A 21,474-nucleotide genomic window follows, 5' to 3' on the forward strand; every position below is an offset into this window, starting at 1 on the left:
AGCCTCACAGAGTAGCAGGCATGTTCTGGGACCCACACACGAGTCTGAGGGAAGGCACACATCTACCCAGGATGTGGTCACTCAGGTAAACAGGACCAGTGGGGATTTCTGGGAAGAAGGTGCAGAAAAAACAGTTTCTGGAGTCTGAGACTCTGTCACAGTTGTGAGACCTAAGGCAAGTCATTCTCTAGACCCCAATTTCCTCATCTTTAATATGGCTTTCACACTGTCTGTAGCGTTTTGTGAGGATGATATAAGCCAAGGTATGTAACATACCTGGTGCATTCTGGGTACTCAACAAATATCACTCCTTTCCTATCCCCAGTATAGTAGAAAAAAATAATCTTTTAAAACATTGGTGGCAGTGGGAAATGTTGAGAGGGATGGCTAAGGACAAGAGGCCCAGAAACCAGGGTACCAGTTATAAACAAGACTCAGTTCAGCATGTGTGGCCACAGGTGCAGTAAGGAGCAGGTCTCTCTGAACCATGGGCACAATCTGCCATCGAGGCTAGAGGCAGCACTGGGGCTCAGCAATTAGACCACGTGATTACACAGGAAGAGAGAGGCAGAGAGGCCTTTTCAACCCAGTGTTTAAAGACACACAGCAGGGTAAGCATTTCAGTTATTTTTAGTTAAAGAAAAACAGCCTTTTCCAAGGGTGACAAAGTGAGCTGAAGGTCAGAAGGAAGCAGGGTGTGGACTGCTCAAAGCTCTTGCTCCAAAATCTGGAGATGAGGAAAGAAGGCCCACCCAAGAACTCAAGGGTGACTGGCCAGCAGAGGGACGACTTTGATGACTTTGGTCACTGGACTGGTCTAAGTAGGCTCGAAGGTGATTTCCACCTGCCAGTTGGTTGACATGCTTAACATTATTATTCTTGGGGGCTATTAAATTAAGGAATGATGCACGGAGCCAAGAGAGTGGCTTATTCAGTTGGATTCTGAATCACAATCAGGAAATAGTCTTTATCTGCAAAAGAGAAAAATGAAAAAATAAGTCACTAAATGTAAAATGGGAGAAAACACACTAGAAAGGAAATCATCCAATCACCAACCATAAAAGGGGAGGGGAACAATAAAAAGCATCAATGCTCAGGCTACTTCCAACTGCTGGGAAAACAGAAGATGAACTTGCAAGTTTCCCTGAGGGTAGGGGTAGGGCTCCGGTAGGTGTGGCTGCTGGAGAGCAAGCCCCTCCTCCTACCTGGCAGCAGGGCCTTGCAGTGTATTCTCTTTTCTAATCTTCACAGTACTGACAGGGAGGTAGGATTATCACCTCTGTTTTCTGGGTAGGAAAACTCAGGTTCAAAGACTTTAAATGAATTGCTTATGGCAGTGGTTCTCAAAAGAAAGGGCATCTGAATCACTGGCAGGGCTGGGCCCCATCCCTAGCCCTTTGGATTCAGTAGATCTGGAGTGGAGCCCAAGAATTTGCATTTTTAATTAGGTTTTTAATTTTAATTAGGTTTTTAATTTTAATTACAGGATGGTTAAAATAATTTGCATTTTTAACAAGTTCCCAGGTGATGCTGATGCCGCAAGTTCTGGGACAACCACTGGTTTAAGAATACCCAGCTAGTTAGTGTCAAAAATGGAATTCCAAACTCAACCCTACTGGTTTTGGGTTAATGTCAGTTCTGTCACAAGCTCAGCTGCTGGCCTTCAAGAGTCTTCTGGATGAGGAAAATTTCAAGGGCACCAGGTCAAATGGAGCCAAAGGTATCTCAATTCTAGTTCTGGGGATCCAGCCCGGCAAGGAAGAATGTCCACATGAAATCACAGCTAGTCCAAGCTCTCAGGGGTGAGCCTGACTGCTCTTCATATCATAGAAACAAAAATTGGAGAAGCAGGGTGTTTCAACATTGCCCACTTAACCAAACCACAAACATTTACTAAGGCTTCCATGTGCCTAGCCCCGGGCCAACCCCTTCTCATATGGTACCTCAGTAATTCACTCTGTGAGACAGATACTAGTGTTTTCCATTTCATTGAGGCTCAGAGAGTGAAATGACTTGCCCAAGCCAAGGCAACAATGCAGAGCTGGGTAGCTAGGTAGCTAGCTGGGTTTGACCCAGATAACACTGAACACTTCTGATCTGCCCTCTGCTGAATGAACAAGGGAGAAATGGCAGGACCTTGGCCTTGTTTGCTTTGTGTGTGCTGATTCAAGCCTAAAGTTTGCTTCTTTCCATGACAACAGACTGTTGCAGATAGGAGGAAACAGATTTTACAAGATTAATAATTTCATGTCTAAGTAATCTGTATAAGTTAAATCACTTAAAATATAAACAGAAATAATTAACAAGTCACCAAGAGAAAGAGACACAATTAGCAATACTAGAGTCTTTTTTCCAAATAATCAAACTCTAAATTCAATACTATCACTATAAGAGCTTTGTGGGAAGCAGAGTGTTAAAGCTTGATTATGCTGCATTAACTTGGCTTTATATTAGTGAGGTTAATAAATGAAAACCAAAGTCTGTTTTTTTAGTCTTTTCACATGGGCTATTCTTGGCCAGGATGGGATGAAATTTGGTACACATATGGAGGGCCAGACGGTCTGCAACTATCTCTGCTATTTGTGGTCTGGGAGGCAGCTTCTCAGTCTGATCAACGAGAAAGATGAGGTGGAAGAAGGGGATAGTGGACTTCCTTCCTGGGCAGTGCTCCTCTAAGTTGTTCCCAAGGTGTGGGGTGGGGTGCTAATTACAGTCTCAGAAGGACCCACCTCAAACATGCGGCAACTAGGCCTGTTCTAGGCTGGGGGCTGTCCCTGTGGGGCTTGTGCTCTGCGGAAATCCTAAGGCAATCTGGCCCTAATGCTTTAGAGGCTCCTGCCCTGCCCTCCCCCCCACGTATTTTTGCCATATCAAAGTGGGTGTGTCAAGGTATCAAATCATTGGTTTTCATCCTAAAGACCATGTCCCACAGACATTCCTGACCCTCATCCCCCACTGGTGACCCCACCTCTTACTCCCACAGTGGGATGTCAACAATGGAGGGAGATCTAGGGAGTCATTCATGTATTTATTAATCAAATATGTGTTAAATGTATACTATGTGCTTACAAATCTCTGTCCTCTTGGAACTGTGTAGGCGGGGAGACAGACTTAAAATACAGATAAGCAGGCTGGTTGGCTAAATGAAAAGGCAAGATGGAGCACTGGTAGCAGCAGGACGGCTGGAGAGGTGGTGAGGGTGTTCAGAAGGAACTTTCACTGTGTTTAAGGCAACCTCAAGAAGTCACACACCTCTCCAGGATAAAGGAATGTGAGGCACTGTCAGAGTGTGAGTGTCAGACAGAGTGAGCGAGCAAGTGAGAGTGAGAGGGTGTGCGCATCCTCCCTGCAGGCTTCTGTGTGTCGCTTAGGAAGGGTCCAGCCACTCCATCCTCACCTCCACTGACAGGGCTGAGAGGCTTCTGGGCCTGTGAACCCCAAGAAGAACCTCTAATGTGGGAGTTGCCAACCCTGGACTCAAGTAGCAACTACACCCGTTAACTCTGAATGCCTTTGGGTCCTTAAGGGCAAGTTGAAGATGCCTTTGCAGCCAAGCTGAGAATGGACAGTCAGGAGCTTCCAGATGACTCTGTGGGTCCAGAGGAGACATTCTCAGAAGCTTTAAGTCAAGAGAAATTGTCCATGGAGAATCAAATTTGGAAACCACATCATTTGTCTTTGCCTCACAACGTGTGCCCTCATGTGGGCACAAAGTCTCCTCTGACACACAGGGTCAACAGAGACCATTCCTAGCCTAACTTTTAGGGATGTGGAGGTTTGTGTAGCCATACAACATGAAATCTTGGGACGGATCTGAGTTCAAATATTTCTGAGCCTTTCTGCCTCACCCAAAGCCGACCCCTCAATCAATGGGGTGTCTCAGGGGACGAGAGCAGTATAATACTCTACTTGATGCTTTACAGATGTGGAAATCGGGGTTCAGACTTTGGTTGATGTAAAGTCACACTCAAGGGGAAATAGCTTCTGTCTGCTGCAATCTGGTTTTCCTCACAGAACCAGAGCATCATAATAGGTTGGCAAGTGATGCATTAGACACTGATTAAACTGATACACAGTGTATGGCATGTTTTTGGAATAAATGCCACTGAAGTGATCTTATGTTCTCTGTTATCAACCAGCTCTGTCCCCACCCCTCTAGGGAGTGTCCCAGGGAGACTGTGGGCCCCTGTGACTCGGTCAATGGTTCTCTCCTTTGTATCCTTTCAAGTAGCAGAACTGGGCCAGAACAGGCTTGGGAACAGAACCAACATTGCTCTGCCACTTGGGTGGCTGACCCCACATCAAGTTACTCCAGAATTCTGCAGCCAGCCTCCCTGCCACCTGTGTTGCCAAGCCAAGCCCAAGGACCTTCAGCATCCCTAGCCTCCCTATTTCCCTCTTTCATCTAGAACCCAGTCACAATCATACCACCTTCTTGCCTTTAGAACTCTCACAGGGTCAAGTCCACACAGCTGATTTTGGTGTTTGACACCTCTTGACCAAATGTCCTACCTCTCTTTCTTCCTACACATATACTGATGGCCTAGATGAGCTATACAAGCATCATCACGTGCACACCTAACTCCTGCACACTCACAACTATGTGGCTCACCCAAAAAAGACAGAGGGAGGGAGAGAAGAAACAATATAAAAATAGTTCTGGAAAATCAATCTGTCTACCACCCCAGTCTGTAAATGTGAGTGAGGTGATGTAGGCCAGGACAGGTGGCCCTGATATTCCCTCCTGCGGTCCCAGGCCTTGTGGGCTTCTCCCAGGAGGAGCATCTCATCATGTGCAAATGATCCTCAAGGCACAGGTACTGTTTGTACGCACAGCTCCTAAATGCAGACCAAGCACTGCATGAGAAACAAAAGCAGCAATCTGTTCCAATGCTGGAGGAAAAGCTGACCATACAGGGCCCAGAGAGACAGGACTGACGGATGGACTGACTTTATTTAATGTTTATTTTTGAGAAAGAGCGAGCAAGAGAGGGGGAGGGGCAGAAAGAGAGGGAGACAGAGGATCCAAAGCAGGCTCTGTGCTGACAGCAGGGAGCACGATGCAGGGCTTGAACTCATGAACCGTGAGATCATGACCTGAGCCAAAGTCGATGCTTAACCTACTGAGCCACCCTGGCATCCTAGGACTATACTTTAGAAGTGGGCAATTTAACTTTTTTTCAAGGATAAAATGACTGTACGTATTTTTACCTTATGCTTTGAATTTTAAATCACTAAATTCTTTTTCCTTCAAACACAGCTTTCCCACCCCTCCAACTTGCTTACACTCTTTCTTGTGCCTTCTAGATTTAGCTCGAATGTTCCCTCTTCTGGGAAGACCTAATCATACCTTCCTCTATGTTTCATGAGATCACGATTCCCCTCTGTGTCCTAGAATCTAGTACAGGGTCTGGTCTAGAGTCACAGTGAATAAGTATTTGTTGGGGATGCCAACCAGAGACTGGCCAGGCAGTGAGGCATATTACCTCTGAACCTTCAACTCTTCAGTCCTTTCCATGGCACCTGTGGAGACACCAATGTGCCAAGCCTTCCTGATAAGCGGCACAGAATATGCTGTGACAGTCTGCTCCCAAGTGGGAATACGGAAGACCTCTCACCTGGTGCAACCATAATTTCATTTTTCTTGGAGCGAATTCGAAGAAAGGTGAGGTCATTCTGGGGGTCGATTTCACGCACGGTGCTCCGGGCCTTCAAGATGAAGTTGTGCATGAGGTTGGCATACTGTGTGGTGGTGGGATTGTCCATGGTGCTCTTGATGGGAATGCCTGAGGGAGAGCAGAGACTGAACAGGATGTTGAAGCCCTTTTCTGCCCAGCTCCCAACACTGCACCCTTAATTCAAGAGTACTGGACTGACAGTTAACAATCAATGCCACTATTTACTGAGGGCTTGACAGGCACAGTGCTGAGCACTTTAACTATGGCAGTGCCAGTCCCCAGAACTACTCTGGGGGTGGTATCACCATCTTCACTCGCCAATGAAGCAACAGAAGCTTTGAGCGGTCACACAGCAGATAAGCAGTGGGGCTAGGATTCAAATGTAGGCCTGTGGGCTCTGCTGCTGGGTTCCTCTTTTCCTGGCACTGTCTTGACTGGCTTCTAGCAATAAAAGGAGAGACTATCATTCAGAACATTTAGAACCTGAACAAGGAGGGCAGCTCTTACAAATTGGTAAATATTGGAAAGTAGGAAGAAGAAAAAGGTCAGCTTGTGCCAAGACATTACCATCTCTAGTGTTTTGATCCAGTTCCCACCAATGGAGGCTTTGGGCCCAGTTGTAAACACATTGTCTATACACATGATTGTGCCCCTCAAATTTAAGCCTGTTTCTCTGTCTGCATATACACTTGTAAAACAGCATTGCTATTGCTTTCAAAGAGCCCACAAATGGACCTTCCACAGAGTTAATCATTCCTCTATTGTTGGTACGTAGGCTGGATTTTTTTACTTAATTACTAAGCAGCGAACACCATTGTGTACGAAGCCTTTTCTGTTTTAAGGATTGTTTCCTTGCAATGAACTATTAAATGGACCTCTCTTACTAGACAGTGCCTATTGTCATGGAGGTGAAGAATCAGGCTCAGCCTGAGCCACCTCAGGACACAACTAAATCATCAGGTATCTGTGAATCACCGTGACATATTAGCAGGTTCCAATGAAGAGGCCTTATGTGCCCACAGCTGACAGGCACTTGTGGGGAATATGGCACAAGTGGCTCCTCACATGTAAGTGGCTAGATTTGGGGGCTGACAACCCTGCTGATCTGGCCCACAAGTGACCAGCTTAAAGACTGACCAAAGGCAATCACCCTCAGGCCTTCTCACAGGTGGCAAGAAACTGGCCCAATCTTTTCTTCTTAGGGAGCAGGAACACGAGATTGGGCAGAAGAGGACATAGTGGCAAGAGAGGCAGCTGAGTCAGAGAGACTGCTTTGAGCGAAGTGAAATCATGAAGACAGACCATAGTGATCACTTGCCTTTAAGGGATGAGAGGGTGCTTGCTTCGGCAGCACATATGCTAAGGGACAAGAGGACTAGATCACTAGAGCTGCTACTGGATCCTGGATGACAACAATGTGCCCACCAAGGCACCTGGAGACCTCACTTCATAGCAGACTTTCCCGAGGACGGCCTATGAGCAGCTACGGTGATGACTGAGTAGAAACTCTGACCTGGACAAATACCCTGGGCTCTGTCTCTTCATAGCTATGTGGCCTCAGACATGTGACTTAACCTAAACCTCTATTTCTTCATCTGTAAAATGATACTTGTGCTGTGAGGATTAAATATGGCTAATTCATTTAAGAATATTTAGGAAAGAGAGTATGAATGTAATAAATGCTGATTTGTTATCAACATCACCACACAATAAATCCCATCCCCACCCAGGGTACTTGAAGGGCCTGTATCAAGGCCTGGCAAAGTCTGCATGATCAAACCTCTTATCCTTCTCTTCTTATATACCACAAGGCCACCTTCTTTCAGGTTTCTCTGCCTGGAACTTTCCTTCCTTCCTCATTCTTTTGTGATTCCCACTGATTCCTCAGGTTTCCATTTTCTGGTGTATCTACCCAGCCCCAGATGTGGTCAATGCCCCCATTTTACCATCCCACATGATTTTCCTTTGGAACAGTTTTCTTTGGAGTTTGACACCTCACCATTATGGAAGTGATCATTATGACTATAAGCTTCCTGGGGGTCAGGACCAGGTCTGCTACACTCACCATTGTCCTTAAAGAGACTCCATTAAGCATTTATTGCTGGTGACAAATGAGTGCTCTCAAGGGCTTCTTTCAGCAATTCAAATACCGGCATGATTTTTATCACATTTCTACTAAGTGAGAGGTGTATGAAGGAGACAAGAAACTAACTACTTGATGGCTCACTTTAAAAACAAAAGAAAACATTAGAGGTGGTGAGGGGGCAGAACAGGGACCAAAACTGGGGAGAATTTCAAATAAGGATAAGAGATTAAGTCCAGATTCAGACAGTGTCAGAACTGAGGACATCTCAAAGATAGCCTAATGATTAGGTCGCCTGCTTCAAGCTTCTTCCTTTACAAATTGGGACTGTGCACTCTGCAGAAGTAGCTGGTCACAAGGGAGCAGGATTTCTAACCTGGGGCTCAGATCTGTCAAGACCAAAGTTGTATAACCAGATATTCCCACCAAACCCAGCCTCATCAATCAACAATAAAGAACATTAACAATATTTAACAGAGGCAGTAGCCCCTCACCTTATCTGCGGTATCACTTTCCATGGTTTTGGTTACCTGCATCAACTCTGGTCTGAAAGCAGATATTCTCCTGATCAGGTCAACGGTGGCCTACCACTATGTCACAATGCCTGTATGTCATTCACCTGACTTCACTTCATCACGTAGGCAATTTTATCATCTCACATCATCCCAAGAAGGGTGAATACAGTATAATACGATATTTTGAGAGAGACCATATTCACCTTTTATTACAGTATAGTGTTATAGTTGTTTACTATTAGTTATTGTTAACCTCTTACTGTGCCTAATTTACTAATTTAACTTTATCATAAGTGTGTACATGTAGGAAAAAACCACAGTGTACATAGGGTTGGGTACTATCCCGGTTTCAGGCATCCACTGGGGGTTTTGGAATGTACCCCCCCCAACCACAGACAAGGTGTGTGGGGGGACTACTATTTATTAAGCACCAACTACATGTCAACATTGTTCTAGGTGCTGGGGATACAGTAGTGAACACAAGAGACAAATTTTTAACCTCATGAAGCTTACACATTTGAGTCTTTTATGTTGCCCCGTGTGGGTAGCAGCAGAAGATGGCAGGTGGTCTGACCAGGTACAAAGGGAATGAAATATTCCTTAAGTTCTTGGCAATTTTGCTTAAATTCACACTTTTATTGTGAAACAGTTAAATATGGCCAACTCAGAGAAGTCAAAAGGTAGTGGCAGGTGTTTGGCAAGTGACTAGGATAAGGGTGTGTCATGAGTTCAGGGCCAAAAGCAATCAGTCTGGACTGGAGTGATCAGGAAAGGCATCCTGCAAGAGGCCCCTGAGTTGAATTATGGGGGTAGGAAAACCCTACAGGGGATAATAGGAATCCCTAACTAATCATCCTTTTTTTTTTTTTTTTTTTTAACTGTTTATTTTTGAGAGAGAGAGAGACAGAATCCGAAACAGGCTCCAGGCTCTGAGCTGTCAGCACAGAGCCCAACGCGGGGCTCGAACTTGGGATCGGCGAGATCATGACCTGAGCTGAAGTCAGATGCTCAACTGACTGAGCTACCCAGACACCCCCCTAACTAATCATCCTTAATGGAAGCTTCCAGAAAGCTTAAAGGCTCTATAGAGCAGTGAGTTCTGACCATCTCCATTCACAGTTGGCTGACCTTGGGCAGGTCATCAGCTCTGGGTTTCTCATATGAAAAATGGGCAATACCCCTGCCTGGCAGGGGCACTGTGTGAAATGTAAATGAGGACTAAAGTGGGAGCTCTGTGAATGGGACACAAATTAAAAATAAATAAATACATACACATGATAATTTTAACATTTATATGGCATTTACTATACATCAGGTACTGTTCTAAAAGCTTCCCTGGAAGGTAGTATAATTATCCACATTTTACAGATGAGGAAACTGGGACAGAAAGGTTAAATGACTAGCCCAAGATCACACATCTGATAAGTAGAGTCAGGATTCAAACCTAGGCAGTCTGGTTCTATGTTCTATATTCTTAGTCACTAGGCAATACTGCCACATTCGTTTATGAAAAAGAAGTGCTCATTAGTATCCAAAAGGTAAGCAGTTGAGGCTCTATTTTCCCAATGAAAAAGCTCAAGTTTTGAGACCATTTTAAGGTCAGAATGAAGGTTGTGGTTCACAAATACTGATGGAGGCCTGTTCCCTTCCCATTTGGGGAACAACCCCGGGAGCTGTTCCCTACCCATTTGGGGTCAAAAATGTCCAGTCCAAGGGGCACCTGGGAGGCTCAGTCAGTTAAGTGTCTGCCTTTGGCTCAGGTCATGATCTCATGGTTCGTGAGTTCGAGCCCTGAATTGGGATCTCTGCTGTCAGCATGGAGCCTGCTTTGGATCCTCTGTCTCCTCTCTCTGCCCTGCCACTGAGCGTGCATGCTCGCTCTCACTCTCTTTCGCAAAAATAAGTAAACTTAAAAAAAATGTCCAGTCCAAGAAAGAAGAAAGTCTCTCTCTGGGTGATACACAAATGGTCTTTTAGGTCTTAGAGTAAGAAACACCCAGAAGAAACTACCTGGATCAACCATTCCACTTATGGCAGTTGAGGTCTGAAGAGGGGAAGAGGAGTGCCAGGTCCTCCAGCTGATCAGTGGCAAACTTGAACTGGGACCTGCACCTGCTTCCACAATGTCCTGAGGGCTCCCACCATGCTGCCTGCTTCGATTGCAGGGTATAGAGTCTGACAAAGCTGGAGAGCATGTACTGCCTAGTTCTAGGCTGGCCAGGGTCTGACAACTTGGAAAACAACATTCTTTTTTTTTTTTTTTTTTTAACTTTTATTTTAGAGAAAAAGAACACAGAAGCCTGAGTGTGAGTGGGGGAGAGGGGCAGAGGGAGAGAGAGAACCCCAAAGCAGGCTCCACGAGCAGCATGGAGCATGAGGCGGGGCTCGATACCACAACCCTGGGATCATGACCTGAGCCGAAATCAAGAGTCAGATGCTCAACCGACTGAGCCACCCAGGTACCCTGGAAAACAATATTCTTTTATTTTCTTTTTTTAATTTTTAGTGTTTATTAATTTTTGAGAGAGAGAGAGAGAGAGAGAGAGAGAGAGAGAATCCAAAGCAGGCTCCAGGCTCTGAACTGTCAGCACAGAGCCTCATGTAGGGCTCGAACCCACAAATCGCGAGACCATGACCTGAGCCGAAGTTGGACACCTAACCAACTGAGCCACCCAGACACCCCTGGAAAACAATATTCTAACTGAGGACATGCCACTTTCACTTTTTCATTCTTGATGACTTTCATTTTGCTCTATTACGTAGGCATTATTGAGAATTCTCCCCTTTGTAAAAACAAGGCCTAGAATGATAACGTATCCACGCAGGGCTCTCAAGAAGTCCCAAACAAATCAGAGTTGACTAAACGCTGATCGGGGGAGCCCAGCTGGGCTGACCCTGGGCATGGCCTGGGCCACAGACCAGCAGCTACTCTGATCCTTCACAGTACAGTGTGTGAGAATGCAAGTACATTCAGACAGACTTGGAATGAAACCTTGGCTCTGTAATGGCAGGCAAATCAATTAAATGTCTAGACTCCATGTTCTCCACTACAAAATGGAGACAACAGGGCTGCCTTACGGAACAAATGAAACAATATGTTTATAAAGCACCAGCCTGTGGCCTGGCATGAAACAAATGTGTGATAAATGTTAGTCCATCGTAGCATGGGAAAATTAGTAACTGTACTCTTTGGGATGTTTAAAAAAAAATGCTATAGAAGAGGAGGGAAAAGCTATAGGCCAGAGTATTATCTAGCAAAAAAGCAGAAACAGGGGTGCCTGGCTGGCTCAGTCGGTAGAGCATGTGACCCTTGATCTCTGGGTCATGAGTTTGAGCCCCACACTATGGGTAGAGTTTACTTAAAAAAAAAAAAAAAAAAAAAAGTAGTGGGGCGCCTGGCACTTAAATGGCTCAGTTGGTTGAGCATCCGACTCTTGATTTCGGCTCAGGTCATGATCTCACAGTTTTTGTGGGTTCGAGCCCCACATCTATCTCTGTGCTGATGGTGCAGAGACTGCTTGGGATTTTCTCTCTCCCTCTCTGCCCCTCCTCAACTTGTGTTTTTTTTCTCTGTCTCTCACACACAAAATAAATAAAAAACTTTTTTAAAAAGTAGAAACAATATAAATGGGGGATGTCTGATAAACATTGAACTGGTAGTTAAAAAATTTGGTCATGTAAATCATGAAGGAAAAAAGCCAAAAAACAACCTCATGAATAAACATGCAAAAGAGTAAGAGAAGACATACCTGTACAAGGGCTAAAAAAAAGCATGGCACATTAAAAAGTATGATCTGTTAGGGCAGTGGGACTGAGTAAATTTTTACTTTTTTAAACTTTGGAATTCCAACTATAGTGCTGGGACACTGGAAATGTTTTAAAAAGGGTAAAAATTAGATCCCATATATGAAGGGGCTTAGTAAACAGTGTCAGGCTGTTATTTGGGCTGTTTTCTGGGGGTCTGCCTGCGTGCAGGTCATAGCCAAAGGGAGGGGGTACCTTCTGTGTTCACCACGATGATTCCCTGTACTCCCTTCTGGCTCTGAAGTCGCTTCAGTGTCTCTTCCACCTCTGCCTGCCAGAGAGAACAAGACCAAAGTTAAGAAGGGCCAGTAAGACTGGATTAATAATTCCCTCACACTCCTGGCAAATGAATCATATATTTGTCTTCCAATAACAAACAACACCCAGGCACTAGGCACCTCCTCAAAGCCCTCAGGCTTGTTCGGAGTGGTCCCTAGGCCATTTCCAGCACTTAAACCCCAGCATGGGGCGGGGCTACTCCAGGCCCTTTGCCTACCAGGCACTATTTTCCCTCCCTGCTTAGCTGTTTGGGAGCAGAATATAAATACCATTCTTGGAGTATAGAGGCATCCATGACTCACGTATTTGGTACACCTTAGGAAAGGACTCTGATGATTTGAAAAAAAACCCAAACAGTGGTGTCTTAACAGGAAGAGGACTAAGTTGTCACTTGTGGCCCAAACAGCACAACTGAAAACATTCTAAAGAAGAAAAGTGACTCCATTGAGAAGAAAAGCTAGTAAAAACAAGATACAAAGGGCCAGTCAGATGTCTGTGGCTGGATACTCCCTTTGCATGCTTTTGGCTTCCATGATCTTACTTGCCTTCTGCCTCCACCAACTGCCTGCAGAGCACCACTGATAAGTGCCCCCTCCCCTTTTTCTTTTGTCTCTCAACCTCCTACCATCCCAACCATAAAAGAAGGCCGATGCCAAAGTTCAGGGCTCAGGCTTTGGAGGTGACTCTGCTGGGCTGGCACCGGTGCGAAATAAACAGTCTTTTCTGATTCCCTGAGCGCATGTCGCTTGTCTCTTCCAGGGCACCAAGTATTTGCTCTAACACCATGAGGATAAATTCAGTGACTTAATAAGCTAGCATCTGAGAGTGTAACACATGGCACACAGCCTGGGGAAGGGGCTCATTAATCCTGATTCTCCAGAAACTAGCACATGGCATTTGGGTCTTCACCCTGCCATGCCAGGCCTTCTATATGATCACTCCTATCTCTTTTACCCTTCTTTCAACTCTCCATCTCCATTCCCATACCTATCTCTACATCTTTTTTACCCTAACAAAGAAATCCAACGAATTCTTCTAGGCCATTTAAGACATCACCTCATCCATGAAGCTTTTACTGATCCTCAACTCAGGGGAGTCTGCCCATTTCTGACTCCCCAAGCTCTTGACTAGAAATGCGTTAGGTACTGGTTTACTTAGAGTTTCTACAATGCTCTGCAGAGTTAGGTGCTCAATAAACAGCTGCTTAACTGAACTGCGCCTGTTTCTGTGGATGGAAACTGGCCTTCAAGTGTGCTTGTTTTTAGGAGGCTCCTTCCAGACAGGTCCAGAATCCAGTCAGAAGCTACTCAAAGGCTGAGTTGGGACTATGTTGAAAACAGAGGCTCCATCCGCCTAAAAAAAGTGGTTCCCCACCCCCAAGGGCTAATGGGTTGGCCTGAAGAGAGGAGCTTCTAAACAGTAGATGGACATAGCACAATGAAGTATTGTTTTTCTAGTAGGCATAAGACTGACAATCCAGTCACTACCACCCACTCCCCAATGATATAAGAATACTCAAATGCTGGAGAGAAGGGCAAACAAGTTCTTCCTACAAAATGGCAAATAGCCTGAAGCCTCATAAATCTGGAGCCTGGGTAAAAGGACAGGGCTAGCTCTGTGGATTTGAGTACAATGTAATGGGTCATGCATGTATGAGGTCATAATTCATTCAACAGACTTTCACTGAGCTCCTATTAAGTGCTATTCTGGAGAGGAGGGGTAAAGTGTGATAGTGGTAAATATTACACAGTACTCAACCTGACCTGGTAACTTTCCTGAAATTCATCCTAAGGAAATAACTTAAAGGAAGAATACAACAATACTGCAGTGACACCTTGCAGTAGCAAAAAGTAGAAAGAGCCAGAAATGCCCAATCATTAGGAAAAAAAGCCAAATAAACAATGGAATGTCCATTCATACGAATTTAACACACAAAAATAACAATGGTGATCAGAATATTTATACCACCACAAAAGTATGACATAACATTAAGTGAAAGCAGCTAAAATGCAAAAATGAAGTGCTTGATGATGGCAACCATATGAAAATAAGAGAGTTAGGGGGCGCCTGGGTGGCTCAGTTGGTTAAACGTCCGACTTCGGCTCAAGTTGTCATCTCACCATTCGTGAGTTCAAGCCCCACGTTGGGCTCTGTGCTGACAGCTCAGAGCCTGGAGCCTGCTTTGGATTCTGTGTCTCCCTCTCTCTCTCTGCCCCTCCCTAGCTCGTTCTCTTTCTCTCAAAAATAAACAAAAACATTAAAAAAAATCAGAGAGTTAGGACTTTGAAAAAAATAAGAGCCACATTGAGAGCAGGAAATTATAGATAAGGTTTTCTTTCTTTCTTCTTTTTTTTTTTCAAAACAGACTCTTTTTCTTCTAATATGTTGTTTCTACTTAAAAACAGTTTTTAACCCTTCTCCGTGCATCCAAGAAAGAGATCTCTAACATGGAGACCACAGGGCTCTGACATACTCAACATTGACAGCCCAGCCAATCTTCAATCAACCTAGAGAACGCAAAGAAAGCTAAAATCAAAGATGTCAGAATAGAGGTCTGAAATATCCCCTGGAGACTACAAAGTGGGGCTGAAATGAAAAAGATGAATTATTTCATGACTGTTATACTTCAGCCCCACCTCAGGTATATGGGTACCTTCCATGTGCTAGACATTGTTTTAGGTCTGGGGATGCTGTAGTGAACAAAATCTAACAAAAACCCATGCCTTCATGAAGCTGACATGGAGGGAAGAGCAGACATTAAACAAAGAAATAAGTGAAGTATAAATGTCAGATATAGTAGGGAAGGGGCATCTGGAATGCAAGGACTGATGGCAATTTTAAATAAGTGTCAGCAAAGTCCTCACTAAGGTGATAGTTGAGATCTGAAGAAAATGAGGGAGCTAATGTGGATTTCTAGGGAGAGTGTTCCAGGCAATGTGAAGAGCAAATACAAGAGCCCTGAGATAGCATGTTCCAGGGCTCAAAGGAACCAGTGTGGCTGAAGTGCAGTGAGCGGCAGGTGACCAGATGAGAGAGATCAGAGAGGTAGCCATGGTCAGATTAGATTTCAGTGGGCTTGGTAGACCACAGCAATGAATGGTTTTTAATGAGGATGATATGGGGAGCCACTAGCAGGCTCTGACATGAGGAATGACAAGATCTGTTTCAAAAGAATGGCTCCGGTTGCTATGTGGAGAAAAGACTGCAGGGGGCAAGCACGGCCTGTCTGGGCCCTGGCCTGTGCTGCTCTCTCTGAAGGAAGCAACCTTTTCTCCCTGACTCACTGCTTGATGTAACTAACTCCCAGCTCTCTGGACTCGACTCATGAGCCTCCTGCCCCTCTTCTGGGCACCCTTGGCACCCCACCTTCACAGCACTTACCACAATGGGATGTAACTATCTATGTGCTAAACCCAAAGCACCCCAGGAACAGGGACCTAGACTTTATAATCCCACTATTCAGCACCATAAAGACTCAATAAATACTTAATGAGCAAATAAAAATCACTTCTACAACTACGTTTTACAAAAATCAACCTTTTTAAGTATAGGAGGGGAGACATGGCCTTACAGTACCCAAGGTAAACAAGAGCTAGGGTTTAGGTGGTCCTAAGTTTAATGAGAACCTGCCACTGGGATCTGGCTTCTTAAAAAGTAAACACACCAATTATGCATTGACCTGCTCAGTAGGTCAGATACTGGGATAAATGTTTTCAGACACCTCTCTCATCTGAACCTTTCGTGGTTAGTATGATCTTCATTTTACAATGAGGAAATGGAGATTCAGAAAGAAGAGTTTTGCCCAAAGATCTGTAGCAGGTCAAGAGAAGAGCTGAATATACCACTGACCACAACTGATAAGGTCCTTGCCCTCAGGGAGCTCACATTCTGGCGAAAAGATGTTCAAAAAACAAGTAACCAAGATTACTGCAGGGTAGAGGGACAGGGCTGGGCAGGGTGCAGGAGAATGCTACTTTGGCTAGTACCAGGAACACCTGAGGATGTAATCTTTAAGCCAAGAACTAAATGATGAGAAAGAAGAGCACTCCAGGCAAAGGACTGAAAGCAAAAGCAGTGCAGGGAACAAGTTTGGCACGTTCAAGGAATAGAGAGGACTGGTATTGCCAATGTTTTCTGACTCTTTACTAATCTGATATGCACAAATCATATAACAGAAAGTCAACTTATTTTCATTTTTAAGAATTATCAGTGAAGTTGAAATGAACTTTACTGTTTACATCTCTCCATTTTGAGTCTTCTGATTTTTTCCACATTTCTACTGATTTTCAAAAACTTCGTATGTTAGAAACATTAGACTTTTGTCCATCACATAAATTACACTTCCCTCCCTTTTTCACTTAATCTTCTGATTTTCTTCAATAATCAGAAGTTTAAAAATTTTTACCTAGTCAAATTAAATAAAAATAGTTTTCTGTAAGACTAGAGAAAAGCTTTTCCAACTTGACCCCAACCACCAGGATGGGGCTAGGCCTGGATGAGTGGGGACCATGAGGTCTAGAGGGGTCTCCAGGAGACAAAGGGTACCAACTACCTACCTGGGTTCAGGAGAAACTGCTTAAAACACACCACAAGTTCACCCCTAAAAGAGCGAAGAAGAAAAACAAATGATGCCCCAAAGCCACAAGCAGAAACAGGGACATTTACAGATGTGAAAGGATAGTCCTAGGCAGGCATCCCAGTCATGCCACCTCTAGCTCAAAGTTTGTTGTTTCTGCAGAGCTAGCCAACTGGTATCAGAAATATCTGATTGGATATGCAGTCCCCCAGGGTTGACTTACATCTCCAACTTCCTGTCCTAGAGAGAGCCCAACTGGTATCCTCAGCATCCTGGGTAGTAGGTACTACTAACATGGGTGTCTGTATGTTCTTTAGTTCCCAGGTGCATGTTGCTGACAGATGGAAAAACAAATAGCAGTAAAACTCCAGGATTACTTGTTAGTTCAGCATGGTAGCAATAACTATCTGAAGCAAATAGTTAACAAAGAAACCGTGACCAATCTGACTACTAAGCATAAACATTTTAATTTGTATAAAACAAAAGTGAATCAAAAGGACAGAAAAACATGTGCATCTGATATAACAAAAGAGTAATTCCAAAATATCATACAAAATGACTAAGAAAAATAGAAAGTCTAGCGCCTGGATGGCTCGGTCAGTTGAGCATCGACTCGATCTCGGCTCAGGTCATGGTCTCATGGTTCATGAGATTGAGCTCTGTATAGGGCTCTGCACTATCTGCTTGGGATTCCCTCTCTCGCTCTTTCTCTGCCCCTCCCCTGCTCATGCTCTCTCTCTCTCACAGTAAATAAATAAGCTGAAAAAAAAAAAAAAAGTCTAAAAGTTAAGTGGGCACTTGTGATGAGCACTGGGTGTTGTTAAAAGTTAAGTGGGCCAAAAGGATACTAGTAAAAAATACACCTAAGAGAAAATACAACCATACAGAAAAATATTCACTGTTTCCTATAAATAAAAAAATGAAAAATTATAGCAATGCTGAAGTATCTTTTTAAATGCTGGCAGTTATGGCAAACCTGGTACAAAGGCAATCTGACCTTTTGGTAAAGCCACAGGACAACACTACTGCAAGACCCGTAAGTGTGTTGGTCCAGTGGCCGCAGAAATTCTTTTCCTGAGAATTTCTCCTAAGGAAATAATCTAAATTTTTCAAAAAGAAAAATAGGGGCACCTGGGTGACTCAGTCATTTAAGTGTCTGACTCTTGATTTCGGCTCAGGTCCCCATCGCAGGGTTGTGGGATCAAGCCATCCATCTGGCTCCATGTTGGAATGTGGAGCCTGCTTAAGATTCTCTCTACCCCTCTGCCCCTCCCCTGCCTTGTGCTCTCTAAAATAACATAACATAAATAAAAATAAAATAAAATAAAATAAAATAAAATAAAATAAAATAAGAAAAACTCTACATATACAGAAGTACTCATCACATCATTACCTCTACTAATGAAGAGTTAGAAGCAACCCAAACATATGCCAGGGGGAATGGTTTGTCAAATTATGGTACAACTATTTTACTATTATGCAGTCACTAAAAAGAATTCATCACAAAGATGATGTAGCAACAAGGTTCAATGTCTTTGGATACTAAAACAAAAAAGAATAGAATGTACATCTTGAAAAATATGCGTATGTGAACCAAGAGGAAGGAGAACATACAGAGTTGAAAATAGTTGTGTGGTGGAGTAAGACTAGAGAGAATTATGGATGACTTTTATATCACCATAAAAAGGGCAATTTGGCAGTTTCTACCAAACTAAACTATGGATGCCAGAAGTAGCACTTCTAGGAATCTACCCTATATCCTCCATAAAACACTAGCATGAGCACACACACATACACAAAAAGACAATAGTTACTGCAAAACTGTCTAGAGTGGAAAACTGTAAATCACCTAAATGTATATATACTGCAACGGAATATCATACAATCCTTAAAAAGAATAAAGATTTATATATATTGCCATGGAAAAATGTTTGATATTTTTAAGTGAACAGAGTAAGCTGCAGGAGCTCTCTCTCTATACAGCCTAAAGTAAACTTAATATGTAGAAACATGTATGTTCGTTTCATGTGATAAACAAGCTTATATGTACATGTGGTTATGCACTAATCAAACCTAGAAGAAAACAGCCAAATGTCAACAGTTGTTGGCACACATCATAGGGGTGTGAGATAGGTACTTCACGTACTTTTTGCAGTACATGCTTCAATATACTTGATACGCCTGAATTGGTTAAAATGTGCATCTAAATATGTTTTGTTTTCATGAGTATAAACACACAATAGCATGGTACAGGTTGCAGTAAGCCACCATTTGTGTCAGAAAAAGAGGGAGCATATACATGCCTGTTGATATATAAAGAACTTTCAACTCTGGAGACAAAGGCTAGGGGTCAGGGTTGGGTGGGAGATTTATTTTTCAGTTAGATCCTTCCAGATTATTGTTTTTACTGTGTTGCGGGTATTATCTGTTAAAATTTTTCTTTACAGTTTTAAAGTTACAGATGTTTGAAACATTACATGTTTTTAGTGATGTAATCATATTCTTTGTGGTGTAATAATAAATGAAAAAAGCCGAGACCACAACTGTATATTTAGTAGGAGCTAAACTATATTAAAGGAAAGCTGAAGACGGGAAGACTAGAATATGTCTAGTTATAAGTGCTTGCCTTTAGGTCCTGGCACTGTTCTTTTCTCCTTTTCAATTTTTCCTGTGGGTTTTACGGTTTTTAAATAAGATTTTTGATTTCACATTTAATAAGTCTTTTCAAGTTTCCCCAAGTCGGGAGGATTAAAAACACGAGAAAACAAACCAATAAAGGCATAAAGAGCCCACACAGTTCCCGCCAGCAACGCTTTGGGATGCCCAAGGGTGGACCCCGCCGGTTTCTGATTCACGCACCAAATCCCAGACGCTCGAAAGAACCACAGGGACAGAAAGGTGTCAATCAAGCTTCTGGGGTTCAAATCAACCTCCGCCATTTCCTAAGAGAAGGCATTTAGTTTCACTCGGCTTTAGCTTTCAAGTATGTCAAATGGGGATAATGGTCGTACCTACCTCACAGAACGGTGGTGGGAGGAAAGCCAAAATACGTAAAGCGCTGAGCAGCGCCGAACACAAATTAAGCTTCCAGGAAACCTTATCGTTATTGTTATCGCGCTACAAGGCCCAGGACTCTAAACTGTAAGGGCCTCTCGGCCGGCCTCCCCCTCTCTCTCAGACCCTTGCCGAGGTCCGAGCTCCCGCTTCCGGTCAAGGGCCTGCGAGACCGGTGGCCCCGCCTCGGTCCCCTCGGTCCCCAGTCCGGGTCTCGAGGCCCGCGCTGCCCGGGTTCCGTCCTCCAGTCAGTTGGGGTCCGGCCCCGCCCCGGCCCGCGGATTCCCAGCCCGGCACTCCGAGACGACCCCGGAGAATGGAAGGCTAGACGCAGGGTGGTGGGCGGTCGTACTCGACCACCCTGCGGCCACCAACCACAAGCTCCAGGCGGACACTCACCATCTCCGACCGATCCAGTAGCTCTGCGACCCCAGCACTCAGCCCAGTCCCGGCACCTTTCGCGCCTGCGCACAGCACCCTGTCAAAACGGACAGCTCCGAGAGCCTACCAGGACCCAGCGTGGGACTGACGGCCGGGCGGGTCTAGTCAGCTCCCCCAGGGCTCATAAGGAATTTGCCAGGCCCTGTCCCATAGTGAAAAGCAGAGGAACGCTTCAGCTGTGGAAAATTCCCAACTCCTGTGCCGAAAGATGCTGTTTAGTGGTGTCAGAAGAGGTTTTCAACTCTCCACCGAGGTCTGAGATGGCGCCGGAAATCCTGGGTGGACGGTTGTCGGCGAGTGTGAAGGCAAGGAAGGGGTGTTGCTGAGACCTCATTTGTGCCCTGATTAAGGCAAAGTGAGTCGCTGAGCCAAAATGCGCCCAACGCATGGTAAAGTCGGGGAGTGGGACTGGAGTCAGGTGTCTTTGGGGTCTTCAGAGCGACCCCCTTGGAAATATTCCAGGCAGGTTCTCAGATGGAGTGGTCAGGGCTGAGCTGGGAGTATGCAGGTTTAGGACTCCAAGCTCAGCCCCACCCCCTGGGTTACCTTGGAGAAGCCACTTTACATCTCTGTTTTCTCATTTTCTCACCTTTATAAGGGGGGAGCCTTCTTTGCAGAGCCCTACGTTTGTCCTATTTTCTGTTCTTTAGCCTTTATTAGAAAACATTCGATGGAATAAATTTGAAGATCTAATTGGTTTTATTACACGAGTCATGAATGGGTCAACATCCCACATAAACAAGTAGAGGGAAGCTCTACCGAGCTATACAAAGATTTTACATAGAGAGGGAATAAAAAGAGAGAGAGAAGAAAACAATTTATTCGCAAGGAACGAATTGTTTAGGCCCTCCTAAGGGAAGAGGAGGGGGCCTATTAGTAAATTTCCCAGTATTCACTGGGAAATTCCATGTTGACCAGTAAAAGGTAACATACTTGGGGAAGGTGCTCAATTCAACACAGATAACCTAATTTCAATTTTTCATTCCACTGTAGCCTCTCTTAACTGGGGAAGGATTTGGTGCTCCTTTCAGGGGTGTCTGCATG

The 21,474-nt window shown here is 44.3% G+C and overlaps 1 protein-coding gene across 3 annotated transcripts; it reads right to left on the minus strand.

Moving 5' to 3' along the window:
* Nucleotides 1–612: 612 nt before the first annotated feature.
* Nucleotides 613–20,751, minus strand: DYNLRB1 (dynein light chain roadblock-type 1). Of its 3 annotated transcripts, none has more exons than XM_042931174.1 (5): nt 19,951–20,164; nt 17,159–17,269; nt 12,276–12,351; nt 5,619–5,786; nt 613–971 (listed from the first exon to the last, which is right to left on the minus strand). In XM_042931174.1, exons 2-5 carry the CDS (start codon nt 17,204–17,206, stop codon nt 928–930), a joined length of 336 nt encoding a protein of 111 aa, XP_042787108.1. In that variant the 5' UTR covers nt 17,207–17,269; nt 19,951–20,164; the 3' UTR covers nt 613–927. The 3 variants fall into 3 exon arrangements, with proteins under 3 accessions (XP_042787108.1, XP_042787110.1, XP_042787109.1); XM_042931175.1 differs by lacking the exons at nt 613–971; nt 19,951–20,164 and adding exons at nt 5,984–6,119; nt 16,916–16,959 and having other exon boundaries at nt 17,159–17,248; XM_042931176.1 differs by lacking the exons at nt 17,159–17,269; nt 19,951–20,164 and adding an exon at nt 20,389–20,751.
* Between the last annotated feature and the right edge of the window lie 723 nt (nt 20,752–21,474).

The sequence above is a fragment of the Panthera leo genome, chromosome A3 (genome assembly GCF_018350215.1).
Source record: "Panthera leo isolate Ple1 chromosome A3, P.leo_Ple1_pat1.1, whole genome shotgun sequence".
Lineage (NCBI taxonomy): Eukaryota > Metazoa > Chordata > Mammalia > Carnivora > Felidae > Panthera > Panthera leo.